General features: G+C 44.9%; 3 protein-coding genes across 10 annotated transcripts in view; 2 read left to right on the forward strand and 1 right to left on the reverse strand.

Annotated features, from left to right (window-relative positions):
- The window catches only part of Oseg5 (intraflagellar transport protein Oseg5), a 44520-nt gene extending 41902 nt beyond the window's left edge, over positions 1 to 2618 (forward strand). For all 7 annotated transcript variants that reach the window (XM_070531563.1, XM_070531564.1, XM_070531562.1 and 4 more), the window contains one exon: positions 2479 to 2618. In XM_070531563.1, the coding sequence (XP_070387664.1) occupies positions 2479 to 2547 (69 nt within the window). In that variant the 3' untranslated portion in view covers positions 2548 to 2618. The remainder of the gene's footprint in view (positions 1 to 2478) is intronic.
- LOC139054503 (uncharacterized) overlaps positions 1 to 21543 on the reverse strand; it is a 42089-nt gene that overhangs the window by 10948 nt on the left and 9598 nt on the right. The window lies entirely within an intron of this gene.
- LOC135903700 (uncharacterized) lies at positions 14640 to 21153 on the forward strand. The gene is made up of 3 exons (XM_065434053.2): positions 14640 to 14873; positions 18295 to 18471; positions 20860 to 21153. Exons 1-3 carry the CDS (start codon positions 14778 to 14780, stop codon positions 20992 to 20994), a joined length of 408 nt encoding a protein of 135 aa, XP_065290125.1. The 5' UTR covers positions 14640 to 14777; the 3' UTR covers positions 20995 to 21153.

Raw genomic sequence — 21543 nt, forward strand, 5'->3', positions numbered from 1 at the left:
AGACCACTATCGAGCTATAGATGTGCCGTTTCAATTTGTCGGCCAACATTTGGTGGACCTCTACCACTTGGACTAAAGTGACTAATTCAAATGTTCACGTTCCTTGAAAAGGTGGCCAAATCTGTAATGTAACTTAATGTAAAGCTGCATATGATACAGCCCTAATAATACACTCGAACCTCATTATAACAAAGTTGAAAAGAGAGCTGACATTACATTGTTATATTCGTTATTGCCATTTGCTGCAATATATGCCCAACAGGATGCACACAATGGGGCATGCGGCCCATGGAAGTGTTACGCGACCACGCATGCGATGAAATTTGAATAAAACAACAACAGAATCTTCAGTGTGTGCAACATGCAACTTCTTCGCACCTGAGGTGACAGCCTTTAGATAGCTGCCTTCTGTTCCATTGTGATGGTCTTTCGCTTCCGCTTCCCGCTTGGCTCATTCCAGTAGAGCATCATGTGGTACACAACACAGCACCCTGCTGTGTGAACAAGGAGGCAAACAAACTTCGCCATGCCAGCTTGGCTCGCCCAGTTTGTGGCTTCTGAGATTGCACCGGGGCCAATGCAATCTGGGAGGCCACGCCTAGGTGCCAGGCCACTTTTGGCGGGAGTCGAACGCACGACTTTTGGTTTTAATTAAGGTGAAATTAATTAAGGCACAGTTAATTAGACACTCAAACACACAAAACCTTTGGTGAGAGTCAAACTGACGGCCTTTAATGTTAATGAAGGCAAAGCTAAGGCACAATTAATTAAGGTAATGTGAATTAAGGCACTCAATCCCACAACCTTGGGTGGGAGTCAAACCCACGTAATAGGAAGTAATGTATTCAAATGTCAAGTAATTTAATAAATGTTTCATGAGTGCACAGGCTTTTCCCTTCATCCTCTTTAACAGATGTTAAAGTGTCTGTCAATTTTTTTCATTATATAATGAGCTTCGAGTGTACTGTTTATGTGTTACGATCATAAACATAGGCATGTGAGTCAGATAGATCAAACAAATAGAAACAAAAGCATTTAATAGCCAGAAATGCCTTTCTAAATCAGGTAAGTCATACTGCACTAAGCGAAGAAGAATTAAGTAACAAATCCTGGTACCTATGAAGGCCGCTTAAGATTTCTTCCAGGAAAGAGAGATAAATTTATTGTAAGATAAAAGCTCAGCAGTCAGACTACCAAGAGGGATGTGCAAATCTGCCAGCCTGCCATGTTCAGGTGATCAAGGGATAGCTGCAATACACTGATCGAGGGAAGGGTAGCTTACATGCCACTTTTCATTCCCCTCGTCACTGTGGTTCCCGTCATATTTCTGAGGAGATTTCTGAGTGCAAGGTTTTTGGAATGACGAGCAACCATTTATGACTGCCTGGCATGTAACTGTGCCTGTAACTGCATATGACTAAATGAGAAGCCTGATGGCGAAGTGAGCGAGGTACCAGAAAACTTTATGGCCCAGAGATGAAGTCTATTAGTTGAGCGATCTAATAGTTGCATAACTGCTCAGAAGCAATGGCGTCAACATCGATGAAGGAGAATGTGGGGCTAGAGGTGGGAAGGCAGTTCATGGCGTCACTATAGTGACTGGTTTCATTCCCTTGGTCACTGTAGTTCCAGCCAAATTTAAACGCTTTAAACTGTGTTGCCTGTTATAGCTTTTGTCGTCGAAAATGTAACTGGTGATATGTCTACTGAAAAAGTAATTGAATTACAGTGAGTGTTACTCAGTAAACACGGTAATCATTAAATTACAAAATTACAGAAACATGTAATGGACTACAAGTTATTATTACATGTAATTCTTTACATACACATCTGATAGCAAGTGCCAAGTCTTGGTACACCTGGGGAGGCATACCATGCACTGAAGGGTTATTTTTTCAAATGCTTCTGCATTTAAAGATGCTATGTGAAGGTGCTGCTGTAAATGCTACTGAATTTACTAAGGGCACTGATGCGCATCGTTCACAGCTGCTTGCCAGCCCACACTGCGTATGATATACTACGGCTGAAGTAATCAAGCATTCACCTTTCAGTAGTCGCCAAAGAAAGGTTATGTTTGGAAATAACTTCTGCTTAGTTCTCCCTCTCACTCCATTGTTTGCCTGCTGATGCTAACATCAGTGTCAGCTGAAGCTAAATCTGTGCATTGTTGGGATCATAGGTGGAGATGTAGAACAGGCTTCAGTTCTTTGTTGCTGCACTTCTCATATTGTTCACTGTCTATGGCCTCTAGGCATAAATAGAAAGCAAAGGCAAATGGAAAGCAAAGGCAAATGGCTCTGTAAAGAGAGGCATTGATTCACATAATGAAAGTTTCTGTCTTCCTTCCTGTTATATTGAGTTTTCTTTGTGTTGCTTGACTCAAGAATAGAATACCAATTTGCCCACCAAACCATCCTTCTGGAGAAAAGTAGCTTGCTTTGCTCATGCATTGTTTTTGCCTTTTGCTTATTTTTTCAGGTGAAAGTTGACTGGGCAAAGATCAATGCTGCCATGGCAGATGAGTATGAAAAGGAGAAATATGGTTGAGAAGTGTGTTGAACAAATTTTGCAGCACTGAAAATGTGCCACCAATAAAGGCTTTCTTCTGTTTTTCTTCAGTGTGGTGGTTCTCTACTGATGACATGAACATTCTGTTTTTGCTATGACCACAAAACTGTTTCAACTCATCTTGCTTGGGGAACGTTATCAAGGCAGGACGTCCCATTTAGTCAGGACAAAGCTTTTAAAAGAAAATTTGTGTTTTGAAAGTATGAAGTTAGTGCAGTGTTGGTGGACGATGCTTCTGCTAGTGGATTATTTTAGTGCAGTGGAAGCCCGCCTTAAATGAACATGAAGGTACTTTGGAAATATGTTCATGATGTAAGACGTTCAGTTTAACAGAGCTCCATTGAACCTGTGGGAATCAAGCACAAGTTCTCAGGCTGTACAACTTAGTGCATTTAGCAGAGCCTGTCCTGTATGAAGTCTATTCCACTTAAAACTGGCATTTGCCAAATTGACAAGTAAGAGATGCAGGAAAAGCTCATCCCCAAAGAGTGTAATGCATCTGCATTTCACCCTCTGTGATTCAAGAAATAGTTATTTTACAGGTACCACTAGCACGAACAGGTGTTTGGCATTGTACATAAAAACTGACAATTGCCAAATTGTAGTCTAAATATGCTTTCCAAGTCAGTTTACCAACACGCCCAACAAATGGCAATGCTGAAATTGCCAAGTATAAGTCGAACACGGCTGTCTTCGTCATATTGTGCTGCCCCTTCAAGATGTTCAACCAGTACCAACTCGCCCAAATGTCGATCCTTCCATCGCAGTACAGTTTTCTTAAATGGGGATTAGGAGAGGGACTTCACTACCCAGTGAAAACACATCTGTGGCACATCCAAACAATGTCCCAATATCTGGGCATACTTTCAGAGAGAAACAGGACACCCATTGAACGTCCAATTTTGGATATGCTGTCATGGACATTCTAAGGATATTGCATGTGGACCTTTCATGACCCATACATCAATAGTTGTGCTCCCAGAAGCTGTGTATTTCTGTTTCCTTGTGACAGAAATATGTTTTCTTGCATGTTCAAATTGTAATCCAAAGTTATCATGTCTGGAGCTCATGTGTACATCGTACTTTGTGTATTTTATTACGCAATTTATTTTGAAAGCTTCAGTTCAATAGGCTACTCTTAGCTGAAGGGAGGCATGGAAGAATGAAAAGTAGACTGCACTGACGCATGTGCACGTGTGCCCATATGGGGTTTTATGAACATAATAGCCATTGTAGCAAGCAATGTGCAAAAGGCCCTGAGATGTCTGTGCAATGTACGTAGCATGTCCATCCCTCACACATATACGAGAGATGTTCGCAGAACACGGAAAGTGTGGCCAAGCGATCGTGTGAGGGACGTCCGCAGGACAATTTCAGTACATCCTTGGGATATCCATATCTTTGCAGTGGATGTCCAAGGGATATCCACTGGATGCCGCTGCATCCAGTCACTGAGTATGTATACACTAACCTAGCTCCTGCAAGAAGTACCTATTCCCCTCAGCAACAAACGGTTCAAGTCAGGATATCACAGCGAAGAAGAGTCTGAACATAGGGAAGGCAGGGGATATGAAAGTGAAGGAAAGTTAAGACCTTTTCAACGACGAAAATCTTCCTGGGTGCCACCATAATGCCCACAGGACTGTTATGATTACTATATGTAAACCTGCCGCTGTCGAGACTGCCACACGTGCCTTTGTACTATCACGGAACAGTCCATAAAAGAAGGTGCTCTCTCCCCCCACTACAATAACTTCTCACCTGAGCCTGTTGTTTCGCAAACGTGCTCTTAGGACAAAAGAACTAGAACACAGTAGTGCAGGCAATCGCAGGGGTATCTATATTGTGCCTTTTATGCACCAGTCTAGCCAATAGAAGATGCCAACGGGCGCGCAACAAATCGAGAAAGTCCGACTTACTACGACTGGATAACGAGAAAATATGTTCTCGTCATGTTGGACACTAACGCCTAATCATTCGCGTGTACAGCCACGCGAACGGTGACGCATTCTAACGATCGTGTTCGTCGATTCCGGTGTCTTGCTCCTAAGCCTCTCGCAGGACGTTCCCGCGAGCGAGCGCATGAAACATCAGCGCAGTTAACCAACCCCAGTAACCCCGCCGTTAGGTGGGATTACTCGCGTCATCTCTCGCACTAGTCTGCAACCACGCCGACCGCTTCCGGTGCAAAATCATGCGGCGAAGCCGGATAACAGGAGACGTGAGCAATGCGGAGAAAACAATATCAGGGGACGCGTGAGTCGAACGTCATCACTGTTGCCTTGGTCTCCTCATTCCGAGTCCGGCCTCCATATATTCATGCTGCTGCTACTTGAGTACCCGCACATGGAATGGGCATGTGACGGATGTATGGGGAGAGCCCGCCAACCGACGTACTGTCTTTTGCAGGTAATCGAAATCACTAATGGCGAATTCGGCAAATCGCGCACGTACCTGTGCGGTACCGGGGCGCCCTGGTGCGCAGTTTCATCCAATTATCGCACCACGGCGCTCTGGTGGGCACCGGCGCAATTTGCCGAATTCGCCATGAATGAAGACGTATATGGGCTGTTCTACATCTCCTCAAGAAGACAGCACGATGAGCAGGCGCGTGCACGTATATAATGCGAAAGCGTCACGCGGCCCATAGAGCGACAAAGCTGGCGGCGTGCATATAAGCGAAACGGCATCTATATTCCCATTGGCTTCGACGCCACGGCACGAGCGCGCCTTGACGTAGCAGAGCGGGTGAGAGAGAAGTGGCTCGTTTTGGGAAATGGGAAAGGTTGACGTACGCTATCTTCTGCAGCCCTTGCACGGCTCAGCGCCAAAGCGGATGAACCACCTTTCGTCAGGGGAGAGGGCACGCAGGCTGCTGCTGCTGCTGCTTGCTGGCTCGGGCAGCCAGCACCGCTATGATACATTATTCGCAGCGCAAAACTCGAAGGACCGCTCTGCGGCGTTCAATTGGACATTGCCTTCGCATTCACGAAATGCTTAGGTATCCTCGCATTTTTTCCGTCGACACGCCACTTCGATAGATTGCTGCAATAGCTTCTTTTTACATCACCGCTTTTTACATCACCGGCTGTAACGAATGCGTCGTCACTGCCCAGGTACACTGCTGCGAACCACACCTGGAAGTCTAGGTGTGCCGGGCATCTTCAGACTCTCAGACCTAATCCGGTCATGCGCGTGGCGTAGAGATATACATGTGCTTTGCCAAGATTGCGCTCATAATTGGCTGAAGCTAGACGTGGCTTCATTGCTTATTATTGTTTGCTGTTGGCAGCAGCCTGTTGCCCATGGTAATAATTTCGGAGTTTAGGCACGCACGTATCTGGTGAAACAGAAGCGCGCTTCTCCTTACAATATGTCGTACTGTGGGAAAGCCAGCGCTGACGAACAGTTTGTAGGAATTAAGCTACAACTTCAAGACCGCGTCGAGGTCTATAGAAAGAGACTTGATCGGTATGCGCCCTCATAGAGCGCCTTTTTCTCGAGCAGCAGCCTTCGAAAAAATTCCTGCAGGGACCGTTTTGCGTACGCGCCATCCCGGCCCGACCGCCAGAGCAAAGGAAAACAGTCTAAGCAAAGAAACAAGGCAATGAAAAACGATATAAATACAGAGTAGAAAGCCTCGTAATTACAACGTAACACACAGAAGCTTTTTTTCTTCTTTTCTATATGATTGAGATCACGTGTCTCAATTTGAAAAATATAATATCTGTTTTTTAAAGGAGGAAGAAAAAAATGCGAAGCAAAGACGAGCAGTATAGAGTATGTCGATAAACGAAAAGCGCTTAAATTGAATTGCCGGTTAAACGGAACAACAACCTCTGAATTAGTTGGTTTTGTAATTGAACAATGTAAAAAGCAAAGCTTTCGGTAATCGCAACCAAAGTGAACGGAACTCTCTATAGATGTCTTCATAAGGCGAGGAGGAAAGTGCTCGCGGCGAGCCGTTGCTCCTCTCTGGCTTGAATTGTGTTGGCGCGGCGCTGCTTGAATGTGTTGCAGTCACCGGCTGCGGAGTGATTTGGAGATTTTTAGATTGTTCCGCGTGAAATTCACGTGATGTCAGTTCATACGACTTCGTCGAAGAACCACTGTGTAGCCTCTAGGGGCAGCAATAGATAGGCTATGCAGAAAATGTTCTCGGCTGGGCAAAAATGCGACGCGCATTATCGGCCGTGGTGCGTGCATTTGTTGTGAAACATTTCGGCTGTAGCGCGCGGTGTTCACTCGACGAAGGGAACCGGCGTCGGTGAATTGGCAGCACCATCTTGGAAAAATATTCTCACTCTCTGACCGCTTAAGTTCTCGTATATGGCCAATCCATTGCAACTATGAAACATCTAAGCGCCAATTAATTGTTATGGAAGATTTACGTCAGCCACCGGCATCGTTCTCGTGCATTTCGAGTCTAGTAGATTTCAAACCACCATGCTATGTCTACGTTAACCTCCTGTATGAGACCCTAGGCCTTGCTGAACACAGCGATCACTGCGGTTGGTAAACCAGCGTGATACATATAAGCTTTGTGCGTCGGCATTGTCTTTTTGCCCTGTAAAGCATAACATCCAAGGGAAATCGCACAGAGTATCCAACGGCTATTTGTGAGGACAATTTTCGTAAGAAAGGTGACTACGTCGGAAAAGCAAGACTGAAGAAAAAAAATTCTTATATCTTCCTTTCGAAAGAAAAAAAGAATAAATACAGAACACGGTCTAACGACGCCATAAGACTTTGCGTGGTCATGCCGCATATGCTTGGACCATGCGCTATTATAGAACAACCAGATCTATAACATAACATCCACCACTGCGTCCGACTCTCGCGCAGTGCAGCCGGTCATTTGAGCACTCGACAAGTTTGATTCACACTGCAAAGCATGTTGGTTTGGTTATTGCTAACCAGGCCTATTTTGTTTGTGGACGGAAACTTCGCCCAGCAAACATGGCAGTCCCACAACGTATCTACACATAACGATTTGAACGCTTGTCAAAGTAAACAGCACAACTTATTCCGCAGCAAAACGCTATACCACGCTGTTAGGACCGTCATATGTTTCGTAACGACTCATTGCTACTGAACCAGAGCTTAGAACAACAGTGAGAATGCTGCAGTAAGGTCAAATTCATGAAACAAATTTGCAGAAGTACACAACTGATCTCTGAGGCTGACTGTAGGCTCAAAAACGCGCGCGCGCACCGCACTTGTTGCTCCGTCCGGCCGTCCGACTCAACGCTAGCACAGAAATCACTCCAGTACGCCTCGCAGAACTGTTTTCCCGGTAGAAGACGCCATGTCATGCTAAACATAACCACGCGAGCACAAAATAAATAAATAAATAAAGCTGAAAAAAAAAACGAGGACACCTAAGCGCTTCTTATGAGTTGCGAATGCGAAAGCGTTATAACGTCCAATTTAACGCCGCCTAGCGGTCCTTCGAGTTTTGCGGTGCGAGTAATATACCATAGCAGTACGGCTGCATGCCCGAGCCAGCAAGCAGCAGCAGCAGCCAACGCCGCATGCCACCGACGCGGCGATGCCCCCTCCCCTCACGAAACACCTGGCGCGCTATCGACAAGCACGTGTTCCCTTTCGCCCGCTCTGCTCCGTCGGGGCGCGGTCGTGACGTGGCGTCGCAGCTAATGGGAATCCAGAGGCCGTTTCCCTGCCACAGACGCCGCCGGCTTTTCCGCTCAATGGGCCGTTTGATGCTTTCGCATTAAAAGAGAATAAAGAAAGAAAAGAAAGCAAGCAGAAACAAAAGCGGCAGCCGAGCACGTACCATGGCCTACAACACGGAGCGCTTTTGTGGAAGTCGAACCCACTTCGAGATATGGAAGAACCGGCTATATCTCCAAGTGGGATTCCAGTTGGCATCGTAAAGGTCGACCCAGCAAGTACTGAGGACGTCCCAAGCAAGTACTGAAGTCCCAAGTTTAAAAAAGGAAGTAATATGGATGTCATATGGACTTAAGCGAACGGATGTTCAATAAACGTCTCAGAATAGTACATGAATGGGCACCTGCATGTAATATATATATATAGTGGCATCAATACATATGCTTATTTCACGAGTATTTTATGTCCCAGTACACGTACGTACTCGCTCAAATTAAACTTGCGTAACCCTGCACACATAATGTGCATTACGGAGGCGAGAACACAAAATGTCCCTTATTTACTGCAATCTTGCATATGAATTCTGCCGTTCGCGCGTTAATTAGCAAGCACAATACGTACGTGCGTGAGCCCTCGACCTTTGGTTTGAATTAAGGCGAAGCTAATTAACATAGAGTTAATTAAGGCACTTGAACCCTCGACCTTCGGTGGGAGAAAAACAAGTAATAGGATGTAACAACGCATTCGAAGGAAAATGTCAAGTAACATAATGAATGTGTCATGAGCGCGCAGGCTTTCACTTCATACTCCTTTAGCGTATGCTAATGTGACCGCCTTTTTTTCAGCGCCTGTCTTCTGTGAAGAAAGTCATTCTTGCCGAACGTGAGGCATGTGTGCAGAAACATGTGAACGTTTTCTTTTACGTGTTAAATAGCGACGCAGCGGGCGACTTCTTTGGCTACTGTTGCAAATTTTTGTCACGCAGAATCAAGCAGTTTCAAAGAGCGCCGAATGTACCCTGTATGTTTGCGCCAAAAATAATAATAATAATAATAATAATAATAATAATAATAATAATAATAATAATAATAATAATAATAATAATAATAATAATAATAATAATAATAATAATAATAAATCTTTTATTGCACATAACGTATACAGGGCAATGAAACGGGCCTGTCAAAGCCTCTAGTGGCTTGAGGGACTTGGCCCGGCAAAGTCGGCAGACGGACGTGCAGTAAAACATAAAATAAGAACATAATATAAACACAATATATCAACACAATACTAACATGAAATCAATAGTGACCAAGGTGCAAAAAGTTACGAAAAGTAACATCAACAAGAAATGAAAAATAAAGAGCAAGGAACAGTATTTTAACAATTCGCGCCTGATCATGAACATTTTTCAGGCATATAGGAACCGTGTCACAATGCGTGAACCATGATTTTTAGCATTTTTTTTTTGATGTTGCGGAAAACATTTCCTCTGGTAAGTCATTAAAAATTTGGGGAACATAAACACAGCGCCTGGCTTCCCCATGCCTTGTTGAAGAGCGCGGCACCTTAAAACGAATGGAACTACGCAGGTTTCGGGAGGCTGTATGACGTGTTTTGAAACTGCTGTCCCAGAAATGTTGCACCACTACAGTCTGTAGAAAGAGTGTTCGAAAGCATGGAAGACCAAGGGCTGTGAAAATATTATCAGACACAGAAAAGGGGGCGTTATATTCTATGTTTCTTAGTATGTTTCTTAATAAAGTGTCAACTCTGTTTTGCCATCTGGCTGAGCAAAAAGCAAAAACAGTAATCCCATATCTGAGAATACTGTACACCAGAGCATGCGCAATATTCTTTTTTATGTGAAAAGGAACAATGGATTTTATATGGAAAAACAACCAGGCCGCGCTCCGAAGCTTGCCACAAACATGTGATAACTGGCTGTGCCAAGACATATCACTGTCGAAGAAGACACCCAAGTATTTTACCGAATTCACATAGGTGACAGGCACGCACCGACAGGGATAACAGCCGTGAACATGTAGAAAAACGGGCGCATCTATAGTTGTTAGTTTTAGTGGGGATCTGAAGCAAACGAGTTTCGTTTTAATTGGGTTAACCTCCAAGCAGTTATTAGTGAACCAAGTCATTGTTTTGTGTATATTATTCTGGAGATTAGTAATGGCCATGTTGTAAGAAAAGTGCTTGGAAAGCAAAACAAATAATAATAATAATAATAATAATAATAATAATAACAATAAGTTTATTTGACCATCACGTCATACATGATGATGCAAAAAAGGTGGAAGTGAAGTCTATGAAAGTGCCAGAAAATGACTGATGCGAGAACTCTGCTATTATTCAGCTATCTGTGTTCAAGTTGATAGAAGATGTAGATTTCGAGCATGAATTAACCGTACTTTGGTCTATCTGTAATGCGGCGATGGTCGGTGCTCAGACTGACGAAGTCACACGCAAGCATTTATGTGCGTGCAGCAACTCGTTTGATAACTTTTTTCTTGTTCTATTCTTCATTTGCCATTTGAAGAAGAATTATGTCACTAAGATTTTTTGGTCAATCCGTTACTTCAGACTTCCATTTATATGAACTTGTAGTCGTTTCCTGCTGAGTCCGAATCATCGGTCGATGACTGCACATGGTTCCGGAATAAAGCTTTAGGCGCCGAGAACTCCTGCTTATTGGGACGAGATTCCACTGCATAGCGTTGTTGCGTTGCGGTGACATGACGAAGGCGGAATCGCGGTATATGGGCTAGGCGATTACGAGGAACAAAAAGGTGATGACTGCTCTGCTCGGCTTCTATATGTTGTTGCCTCAAAGCACCAACTGCATATGTCTGTGCTTCTTTTGCGGTATAGAAGGGTCCATAATTTTCTTCTTTCTTATTGTCGCGGTTTAACCTTGCTTGCTTGCTTGCTTCCGATAACATGGCACGTACCCACTACGGGGGATTGGCCGAGGAGGTTGCGGTTAAACGGGTGCGAGGAGAGAAAACGTGAGAGATAATGTTAAGAAGTTAAAATAGGAAAGGGGACTTTACTTACCAGCAATTGTAACGACGCGGCCGGGAGAGGAGCACGAGATTATTGTTTTCTTTTTTTTGTGTGTGTGTGTGCCCGCGGCGCGTAGCGCTGCCGTTTTACTAATTGGTCGTGACGACATTCTGAACTCGATGCGCGTGTTTACTTGAAATGTTTAAAAAAATCCGAGGTGCTTTAGGGTCGCTTTGAAGACTGTTGGTACTGTTTTTTTTAGTGAGTGTTGGTTGTTGTCATTATTTTCATTCTTGTCTTGTTAACAATGAAAAGATTGCAGTGTTTGTATGTATGTGTATGTATGTGTTTTCAATTTTTTTTTGCCATTTTCCCGAAGAAATAACGGGACAGTATTCAAACGAAAAATTAAACCGATTATTTTCTTTATTCGCTATTAACGCACTAAAACACTTGTGTGTAGTATTCTTTTGAAGCTGATTGCTATATGTATATTTATTTATTTATTTATTTATTTATTTATTTATTTATTTACAATACCTCAAATACCCCTGCTGGAGGGGTCTTACATGAAGGGTGGGCGAGCATACAAGTTAGCAGGAACGCAGTAGCACTGCAGTAAGCAGTGAAATTAGTTAAGAGAGAAACACAGCAGCGTAGAAAAACGTAAAGACTACAACACTTTGCACATCCACAGGCTAAGAAATGTTTATATATATATATATATATATATATATATATATATATATATATATATATATATATGCACACGGAAAAACACGAGAACTTATCAAATATGACAATCGACATGGCAGTGACATTTTTCTAGTTATGGAACACGGTAAGCAAAAACAGGCAGACATCTCGATAAACATATTCAGATGTCAACAGAAACACGTTTAGAAGAGCACTACAGATAATACGAGCAGATGACGCAGTCAGGCAAGGGATTCAATGGCGGACCTAAAACGCGCAGGATCATCATGAATGATGACGCTAGCTGACTGGAAGATTATTCCAATCGACGGCTGTTTGAGAAAAGAAGGAATGAAGATGAGCATTTATCGGAGCTTGTGGCGGGTAAACTGCTTTATCGGCGTTGATACGGCTTTAAAGACGGTATGCTGGTTTGATAAGGGTGTTGTCAGGAGGGAGGGTATGGTGTAGCTTGTGGTATAGCTTAAGTGTGAATGTTCTGCGGCGCCTATCTAGTTTTGGAAGATTAGCCTTTGATTTTAACTGAGTGACACTTGTATGATACGAGTAGCCAGAAAAGATGAATCTGGCTGCACGATTTGGATACCGACTCGAGTGCCTTGCTATGGTTGTGTTTATGAGGGTCCCAGATCGCGCGTACATATTTCAACTTAGGTCTTACAAGAGATTGATAGTCTAATAACTTAACCGAGGGCGGGGAAAGAGCGATATTGCATATAGTGCGATAGTACACAAAGTGCGATAATACATTCTATCTATGTTGTACTTCTGTCTGGTAAGCAGCGAGCTACCTCCTGACTGCCGTGACCCGCCCTCAAGCGAAGTGCGCTTATGCCGGCACGAAATGTGTAATATGTTGTGAGCTGCTGAAATAAAGATTTATGCGCGTATGCGTGTATGTATGTATGTATGTATGTATGTATGTATGTATGTATGTATGTATGTATGTATGTATGTATGTATGTATGTATGTATGTATGTATGTATGTATGTATGTATGTATGTATGTATGTATGTATGTATGTATGTATGTAAAGGCAAACCACGGTGACCTGGTACACATATATACCAGATGTAAGATCAAAGCGATTAAAGTTTGTAGTACATTAAGAACTCTATTGTCTGATTATGAAGTGAGTGCTGTGCACACTGACAAGGAACCGGACACAGCTACAGCTGTCGAAGAAATTACAGGAAGTTCTCGAAGAGCTAAAGTAATTGCTAATAATTGTGCCTCAAGTATGGGTGTAAAATCAGGAAGTCGCAGTGAATAAGACCAGCAACTCGGAAAAAATGCCTATACCCGCTTTCTCTTCACACATTACTGTATCCGTCGATATTACTTTTTTGATTTTCAATTGCTCCAAATGATTATGTAATAGGCCACTTAAATATCTAGTTGGCAGGAGTTTAGCGTTAGAAAAAATGATATCCTCCCATTCAGCCTTAATAGTATTTACGGGCTTTTGGGGGGAAACAATCTCGCGTACCTTAACTTTTAATGGTTCTATTTGTGCTTGCACAAAAGAGAACCCACGGAGTTTAAAGACGGGAACATGTTTCGTCAAGGAACGTAGATATTTCCTTAAAACTATGCGGTCGTCTCGATGAAGATTCGTAATTGTTTAAGTACGTTCCATAATGTGACAATGCGGAATCTGCAAACAAGTGTGGGCAATCGGGCCTTCCTTGTGTAATACTTAATTTTCAACACATTTTGCCAAACCAAGACAAATCCTCAGAGCTTCTCGCTCTAGAAGAACGAGGGCGTTAATCTTGTATGCTGGCCCACCAGAGAATAAACCACACCCAAATTCTAATATGCGTCGAACCTTCCTGTGCAAAATTATCTTCAAACTCCCTCTTCGTGACCTCACATTTTTGATTTGGTGCTGTTCCAAATTTATCGTTTGGCGCTGTTCGGTTTGCTCACAGGAACAGGGCAGCTTAATTGCGCTGCATTCCACAAAAAATATTTGGCCATTATTCTCATTTATATATTCCAAGGATCCGCCTCCAGGCATTATGAGAAGAAGAAACATAATTTATAAGCGCACAGCTGTGCATCATGCAGAAACCTACAGCTTGTTGCTATCGATATCTTCTGCAGTTTTTCTCTTTTGCGTTTGTCACATTACCTTGTAATTAATATTTCATATGAGCAATATTTTTTTTTGTTTTATTGTAATTTGTAACTCTCTTTCTCTTTTATTTGTAAGCATAGAAGCGATGTTCTTCCAGCACCGTCTGTCAGAGTCCTTTGATAGTGATCCTTCACTGTTGGCATAGCATCCATATATGGGCCCAAACTCGGGACTAGAGATCGGTGTCAAAGTCTGCATGCAGGATCAAGACGCAGACGTTAGGGCCACACATAAACTCTCATCACCTGTCTAACGTGGATTGGAGCATGCTTAGGAAATGAGCCTGGTACTGAATTATTGGTCATGCACTGAACCCTAATATTACTCCCCCTCCTCTTTTCTATCTGTCCTCTTCTTTCCCACACCCTCTCTGCAACACCGCGGTCGAGCCGTCCACCGCCGAGAAGTTACCGTACACGTGGTTCTCCTCTCCCGATAATCGCAATTCTTTTGTCCGTCAATTACGGCCCTCCTCTGATATTTCTCTCCGCGCGGCCGATCCCCCGTTGTGGGTATGCGCCACGGACTCAACACCGAGTGCCCGGTTTCTTGTTTTCGTCGTCGGCGGAGCCGGGCGAGCCGGGCGCGGTCGCACGCGCAGTGTGTGCAGCAGGGCAGCCGGAGAGGTTCGATGCAATGCGTGGCTCCTCGCGTCGGGCCTCATCGTCCCCATGGTAGCCCCCGCAGAGCCCGCCTATGAACCTGGACGACAGGAACAGGCTGACCGAGTTTAGCCGCAACTTCAGCGAGTCGTCTATGTACGCCTCCTATGTGACGGCCTGGAATAGAGTGGTAAGCCTAGCACTCTGACTGCGAAATCACTGAGGTGTGCGTTGCAGGAGTTCCTAACGCGGATCGGAGAGTGCTTAGGAAAGGAACCCGCCACTTTGGTTGGCGGGAATTCGCGTCGCACGCAGAGGAACATCGGGATTTGTGTAGCGCAGAGGGAACGACCACAAAGAGTAAAATACGACGCACAGAGCGCTTCGTGTGTCATTTTGTACTTATTTTTGTGTTCGTTCCCTCTGCGCTATACAGTTCCCGATTATTATGAACCAAGGCCAAATGTCCGCTGACAATGCAATGGAGTTCAGGATTCGCCTTTCTGCGTGTGTCGAAAGTGCAGCACGCGGACGTTTTTTATGCTTTACGCCTTTATACGCTCTGCCGTCACAGCCCGCAATCGAAACCGCGACCTCGGGCTAAGCAGCACAACGGCACAGTGCCAGAGCAGCTGTAGTCTGGTCAGTATCAGTGGCCTAGCCGGAAATTTCGTTCGGGGGGGGGGGGGGGGGTCATGTTCCAGCTCGGCCTCCTCTCTATGGAATTTGTCGACGGATCAAGTACAGTAATAATACCTGCATTGTCATTGCCAAAGATGCTGCAAACGAATTTTTGAACGATACGCAGTGCGCACTGTCAAGACAAATAAAATATGCATTTTTTAAAATAAAAGAATATACTAGCATGTCTAAAAAATTTTGCCCGAAATAACTGATATCAATGCTTCCATGTTTCCTGTCTATTTAAGAAGTAAAGAAAGTAACACACGAACTTTATAACTATATCAGTTTAAAGCCAGCCACTGATATGAAAAATGTAAAGGCCAAGAAATGAGCAAGTTGAGGACAAATATTTTAAAGAAACTTTGTTAACCTCCCTGCCTCCCTCTCACTTGCATATCTCTCTCTCATTCAAGAACCTTGTTTACATTTATGTACATAATATGCAACGACCAGGGGAAAATCTCAATGACGCTGTCTTTTGTTACAATATGTTGCGCAGGAGCAGCTTTTTTTTTAATTATGGGGTTTTACGTGCGAAAACCACTTGCTGATTATGAGGCACGCCGTAGTGGAGGGCTCCGGAAATTTCGACCACCTGGGGTTGTTTAACGTGCTCCTAAATCTAAGTACACGGGTGTTTTCGCATTTCGCCCCCATCGAAATGCGGCCGCCATGGCCGGGATTCGATCCCGCGACCTTGTGCTGAGCAGCCTAACACCATAGCCACTGAGCAACCACGGCGGGTACGCGTAGGAGCAGCTGTCACCGGTCGTGTATTGTGAGTAATTGCACCGAAATTATAGTCACAACAGAGAACGCATATAAAAAGCAGGGGTTCTGCAAAATCTACGAGGGTGACTCAAATGAAAGTGCGCGAATGCGAATATATGACAAACGGGGTACTTTATTCAAAAGTAGTCTCCATGAGCATTTAAACATTTGTCCCACTGACTAACGATTCGCGTGATTCCCGTGTGATTAAACTCCCTGGGTTCCTGTTTCAAAAAGTCTGTAACTTACTTTTTCACGTCATCGTCCGACACCAACCTAATTCCCTTGAGCTGTTTCCTCAAATGTTCCGAAACGTAAAAGTTGCAAGGCGACAGGTCTGAGCTGTATGGATGTTGCAGCGTTTCCCACTTGAACATTGCCAATTTTGTATTCAGCACATCGCCGACGTGGGGACGGGCATTGTTGTGGAGCAACATGACCCCATTTCTCCATTTTCCACGTCGTTTGTTTTTGATTGCGACACGCAGCCGATCCGACATTTCACAATATCGGAAGCGATTGATAGTCTCTCTAGGTTTAGCAAATTCGATCAGTAATGGCCCCTGACGATCGCACAGAGAGAGAGAGAGAGAGACCACCTTTCCGGCAGAAATGACTGCCTTTGGTTTCTTTGCGGTGGTGAATTCAAATGTTTCCACCGTAAGCTTTGTCGTCGTCTTTCAATCTCGTAGTAGCGGCACTATGATTCGTCCCCGGTCACAAGTGCAGACAAACAGTCGTCACCCTCATTGTGATACCGGATTAGATGAGTCAAAGCAGCGCCGAACCTCTCCGTCTTCTCGCGGTGGTTTAAAATCTTGGGCATCCATTGCGCACACAAGAGCCGATAACCGAGACGTTTATGAATTACGGTGTGACCCGAGCCGTGACTGATGTTAATTCACACGCCCTGTCAATTAATCGATGCTTACCCTCCGTTCTTATCTAATCAGCCTTTGCAATGGTGTTGGGGGTGATTGCACGGTGGCTTTGGGCCGGCCTTGGATCGTCTTTGCAACTTTCACGTCCTTCTTTGAACCGTTTCCTCCAACGCTTAACAGTGGCCAATGAAATGCAATGTTCAACGTACATGGCAGCCATACCGCGACTAATTTCTTTTTAGGAAGCATCTTCAGCTGTCAAAAACCTCACGACACCACGCTGTTCAATTTTTGGAGTGTCTATTATGCCACGCAACCATGTTCAACCCACTGTATGAGAGCATTCAAGAACCGTTATCCTCACACCTGTGTGTCACTTTCGTAAAGAGATGCCTCTGTGCTACGCGCGTGCTTTGCACATAATGAACCGAACCATTATTGCGCGGCGTGGGTTTCCTCATTTTCATTTGACTCGCCCTCGTATATTAGAAAGGCGAAGATAGAATGGAATATACAAATGCGAAGATACAGCTTCATAAAGGGCAAGAAAGTTCACTGCACGTATACACAAAACTTCGCTACAAGATATCTAAATATACTTATAAATCTTTAATAAATCTGGTAATTTAAGAAAAAGTCACTGTATATAATGCGTCAAAGAAGGCAAATAAACATGTTGCCCAACCACAAATTTACAGATCACATCTTTCTCTCCTTCCCTCTGATGTCTCGCGCGCGACAGGAGGCGAAGCACTTTCTCTTCACTTTTGGCCCTTGCGCAGACAAGACTGAGCCGCCATCATCGGCTTAAAGGATATTCAAAAGGATATTGCAGACAAAATGCAGCCTGATTTCGGGCGCCGGGGGTTGTTCTAGTCGGCGGCACATGACAGCACGAAAACAATTTCTGGGGAGGCGAAGCCCCATAAGCCCTGGCTACGCCCCTGGTAAGTATATATATATATATATATATATATATATATATATATATATATATATATATATATATATATATATATATACTTACCAGGGGCGTAGCCAGGGCTCTCTCGTTCGTGCCGTGTCAGTTTAGCGCTACCTCTGCAAGCATGTACTGTTTGTGCACGAATTTGTTAGGCAAAAACTATCGCTTCCGGACTTATAATGCTATACGTATACATACAGCTGCGTACGAACGACGCCCATTCGTGCTTATATGTGAAATGAAGGCGTGTACGCTCTTTGTGCGCGCGGCGGGTGTGCGCTCAGTACATACGTCCTGCGCTACTGCTGCAGGTCTTGTGCTACGAGGGCTCCGCGTCTGCCCCGCAAGGCAAAAACTGGGGCATGGACAGGCTGACAGCAATCCGCAACTTCTTCCGCCGCTGGTTCTGCCGGAACAAGGAGGTCGCCGCCGCTGCCGGACACAATGCGGAGCACGCCGAGTCTGCTGCCGGTGGCGCCGCCAGCCACGTGAGTGTTGTGACGTCACACATCCAGCACCAGAGACGTTTGCTCCCATGTACAGGGACACTATATACTTCTGCAGCTGATTAGATCGCCAATTGCACCAAAATTTTGCATTGATTGCGACAGCGCTGTGGATTCTTTCGTCGCGGCACGCGCGATTATAACCAACGCTACAAATAAATTGTTCTCTACACGTTGCGGGTGAATGACGATCAACCCCGTTCGTATACAGAGCGGTCGACGCTATGTAATGAGTACAGGCTCCACCCTCCAGAGAGCCGGGACTCATTGAAAGATAATTCCACTTTCGCCTGTGGCTTCGCGATGCTCGCCGCGCGTGTGCCTCCTTCATGTCTGCCAACCGCAGTAGAGTGCCTCAATGTTTTCATCGTCTGTCGCTCCGTACGGAGCGGCTGACGATGAAAAGACATCGAGACGTTCTAAACTGCAGTTAATTACATAGTGCGCCGCCCAGCAACATATATAGTCTGAGAACATTACTGGGTCGAGTAGAAACATGTTGCATGCAGAAAGGACCATCGAGCGTGTGGTCACACTAATCTTTCTTTCAATAATTTTCCACACGAGGTTGATTGCAGAGCGCATACGTGTGTGATAACTGCAGCAAGCGAGTGAACTCGGCCCTACTACTTGAGCGAAAGCTTTAGACGGCTCATGGGACGAAAACTCCGATGTCCAGCGTTATGGCACCAAAATTCATAGGGAGTCGAACCCCCTGCTTGTGGTGTCAGTTAAGATGAATTTAATTATGACCTACAATCTTTGGGGGGGTGTCGAAGCCACGACCTTTGGTGGGACCGTAATTCAATGGCACCGACATTGATGGTGCTACAATTATTAGTCGAACCCATGCCGATCGGTGGGAGTTGAATCCACGACCTTTGGTGTTAAGGCACTCGAAACCACGATCTTTGGTGGAAGTCGAAGCCACGACCTTTGGTGTTAATTAAACCTAAGGTAATTAAGACACAGTTATTTATTGTAGTGTTAATTGAGGCACTCGAACCCACGACCTTTGGTGGCAGAAAACAAGTAATAAGAAGTAACAACGCATTCGAATGAGAATGTCAAGTAATTTAATGAATGTCTCGTGAGCGCGCCGGCTTTCACCTATCCTCTTTAGCGTATGTTAAAGTGACGCAGCTTCTTTTTTCTTTTTTTTGATGGTGATGAGGGAGCAGCCCCCACAAATAATAAATAAACACCACGTGCCCAGAACGAAAACGATCTTAATTGTTTTGATGGTGATGACACATTAGACAGAGATCGGCGTGAGTTTCACCTTGCGACTACACACCATACAGTGAACAGCTGTTACGTCGTAGCAGCAGTGATGGTGGCTATAAACGTTTGCGGCGATATATGTTTACGCTCAAACCGCCCATCGCCGCACGCCGCACCGCATGCATGCGGATCGTGAAAAACGGGCGATCGTCGCGATCGGTCGCAAAATTGCATTTACGCGGAAACCGCAAGATGCGGTGCGGTTCACATGCGCCCTCTGGTTGACCAAATAGGTAACCTGCAACTGGCAACATGCATCAGCGAGTTGGCAGCCTCGTGTGCTGGCGACCAGCAATATTTCGCATTGTGCCAGGATATTGTTATTACGTTTGCTGTATTATTAGTTATTTTTTTATTAGTTAGCTCGAGCGGTTCGAATGCGCCTGCATCCGCACTTCGGTTTGGGGACACGGCTCTGTTGAAAGCTCGCAAAAACATTCGTCAGTGCGCAGAGCAACACTGTTCGAAGTCGGCAACTATCGCCAACAGCAGACGACACTGTCATATTTTTGTCGATGTAGGTTGAAGCTTCCGCGTCATGGTGAAAACGCAACTCTTGCACTGTCATATTCTGTGCTGCATGTGTGGCATTGACGTGGTGAGCCACCTTTGAGTGGCGGAAATACAGCGAATGGCATTATGGAAGAGCAAGGTGACACGCACTGCCCCTCTGGCACCGCGACGTGCGTGTTTGTTGACATCTGGCGGCGTGTGTAAGGTATACACTGTGCACACAGTGTAAATGGTAATTTGTGCACAAGTGCTGGATACGTGCAATTTTTCGCGCGACCGCAAGCGTGCAGTGCGGCTTGCGGCGATGGGCGGCTCGAGCGTAAATTGGCCCTTAGTCAAATGGAATGGGTGAGCGGTGCAGATATCCAGTACACACCTAGTGCAGATGAATACGGAAGGTCAGCGTCAAGGACAAGGTATGCACCGAATGCGTCATTAACAGCTGTTCACTGTAATAGCTACAGCGCCTACAGCGTGCGTGGTGCTAGTCTTTGCGTCTACCTTATGATTTTGAGGAATATAATTGCAGGCTGCTATTTATTCATTTATTTAATTTTATTCTTATTATTTTAGGTAAACACGGTTACCAAACATGACGAGCAGCTGGGAGATCACAAGGATCCCAACGACGACTTCCAGAACCAAGTTGCAAGGCCAGCGCAACTGAAGAGTCCCTTCACGCACAGTCTAAAATGTGGACATTTCTAGTTTCAGTCGGCAGTGCTTTCGTAGCCACCTTAGATTTGTCTCGCGCTATGTCGCGCGTTGTGCCGACGGGACAGAAGTCAAAACTGCCGCCTCTGTGACTACCTACAGTCGTCTGTAGATGGCGCGGCATGTCTAATAAAATCGCCGCCTCGATTTGTAGTATGTGCTCGTGTTTAACTCATTAAATGTTTCTGGTAAAATTGCATTTTATTTTACTGTTAAAAGTCGGTTGACGTGTAACTCTCCCCCTTCGCTTCCTTTATATACAGGGTGCTAAATATTGTGCTAGGCATGTTCGAAAAAAGTTTTGCGCTCACCGCTGCACTGTTCTTGCTCAAATTTTGCAGAAAGATCGCATTTTGGCGTCTGCTTCGTTTACTACAGCACTTGACACAATTAACTGCCTGATTTTTAAGAAGCAAGTGCAAGTTTTCCTGCGCTTGTGGGGATGCGAGCTGCTGCTGCGACGGCATAAGCTTTTTCACCGCCTGCCGTCGGGAGAGTCGGGAGAGTCGTCTGTTCAAGGAGCGGACAACACGCGGCAGACCT

The sequence above is a fragment of the Dermacentor albipictus genome, chromosome 1 (assembly GCF_038994185.2).
Source record: "Dermacentor albipictus isolate Rhodes 1998 colony chromosome 1, USDA_Dalb.pri_finalv2, whole genome shotgun sequence".
NCBI classification, from domain to species: Eukaryota; Metazoa; Arthropoda; class Arachnida; order Ixodida; family Ixodidae; genus Dermacentor; species Dermacentor albipictus.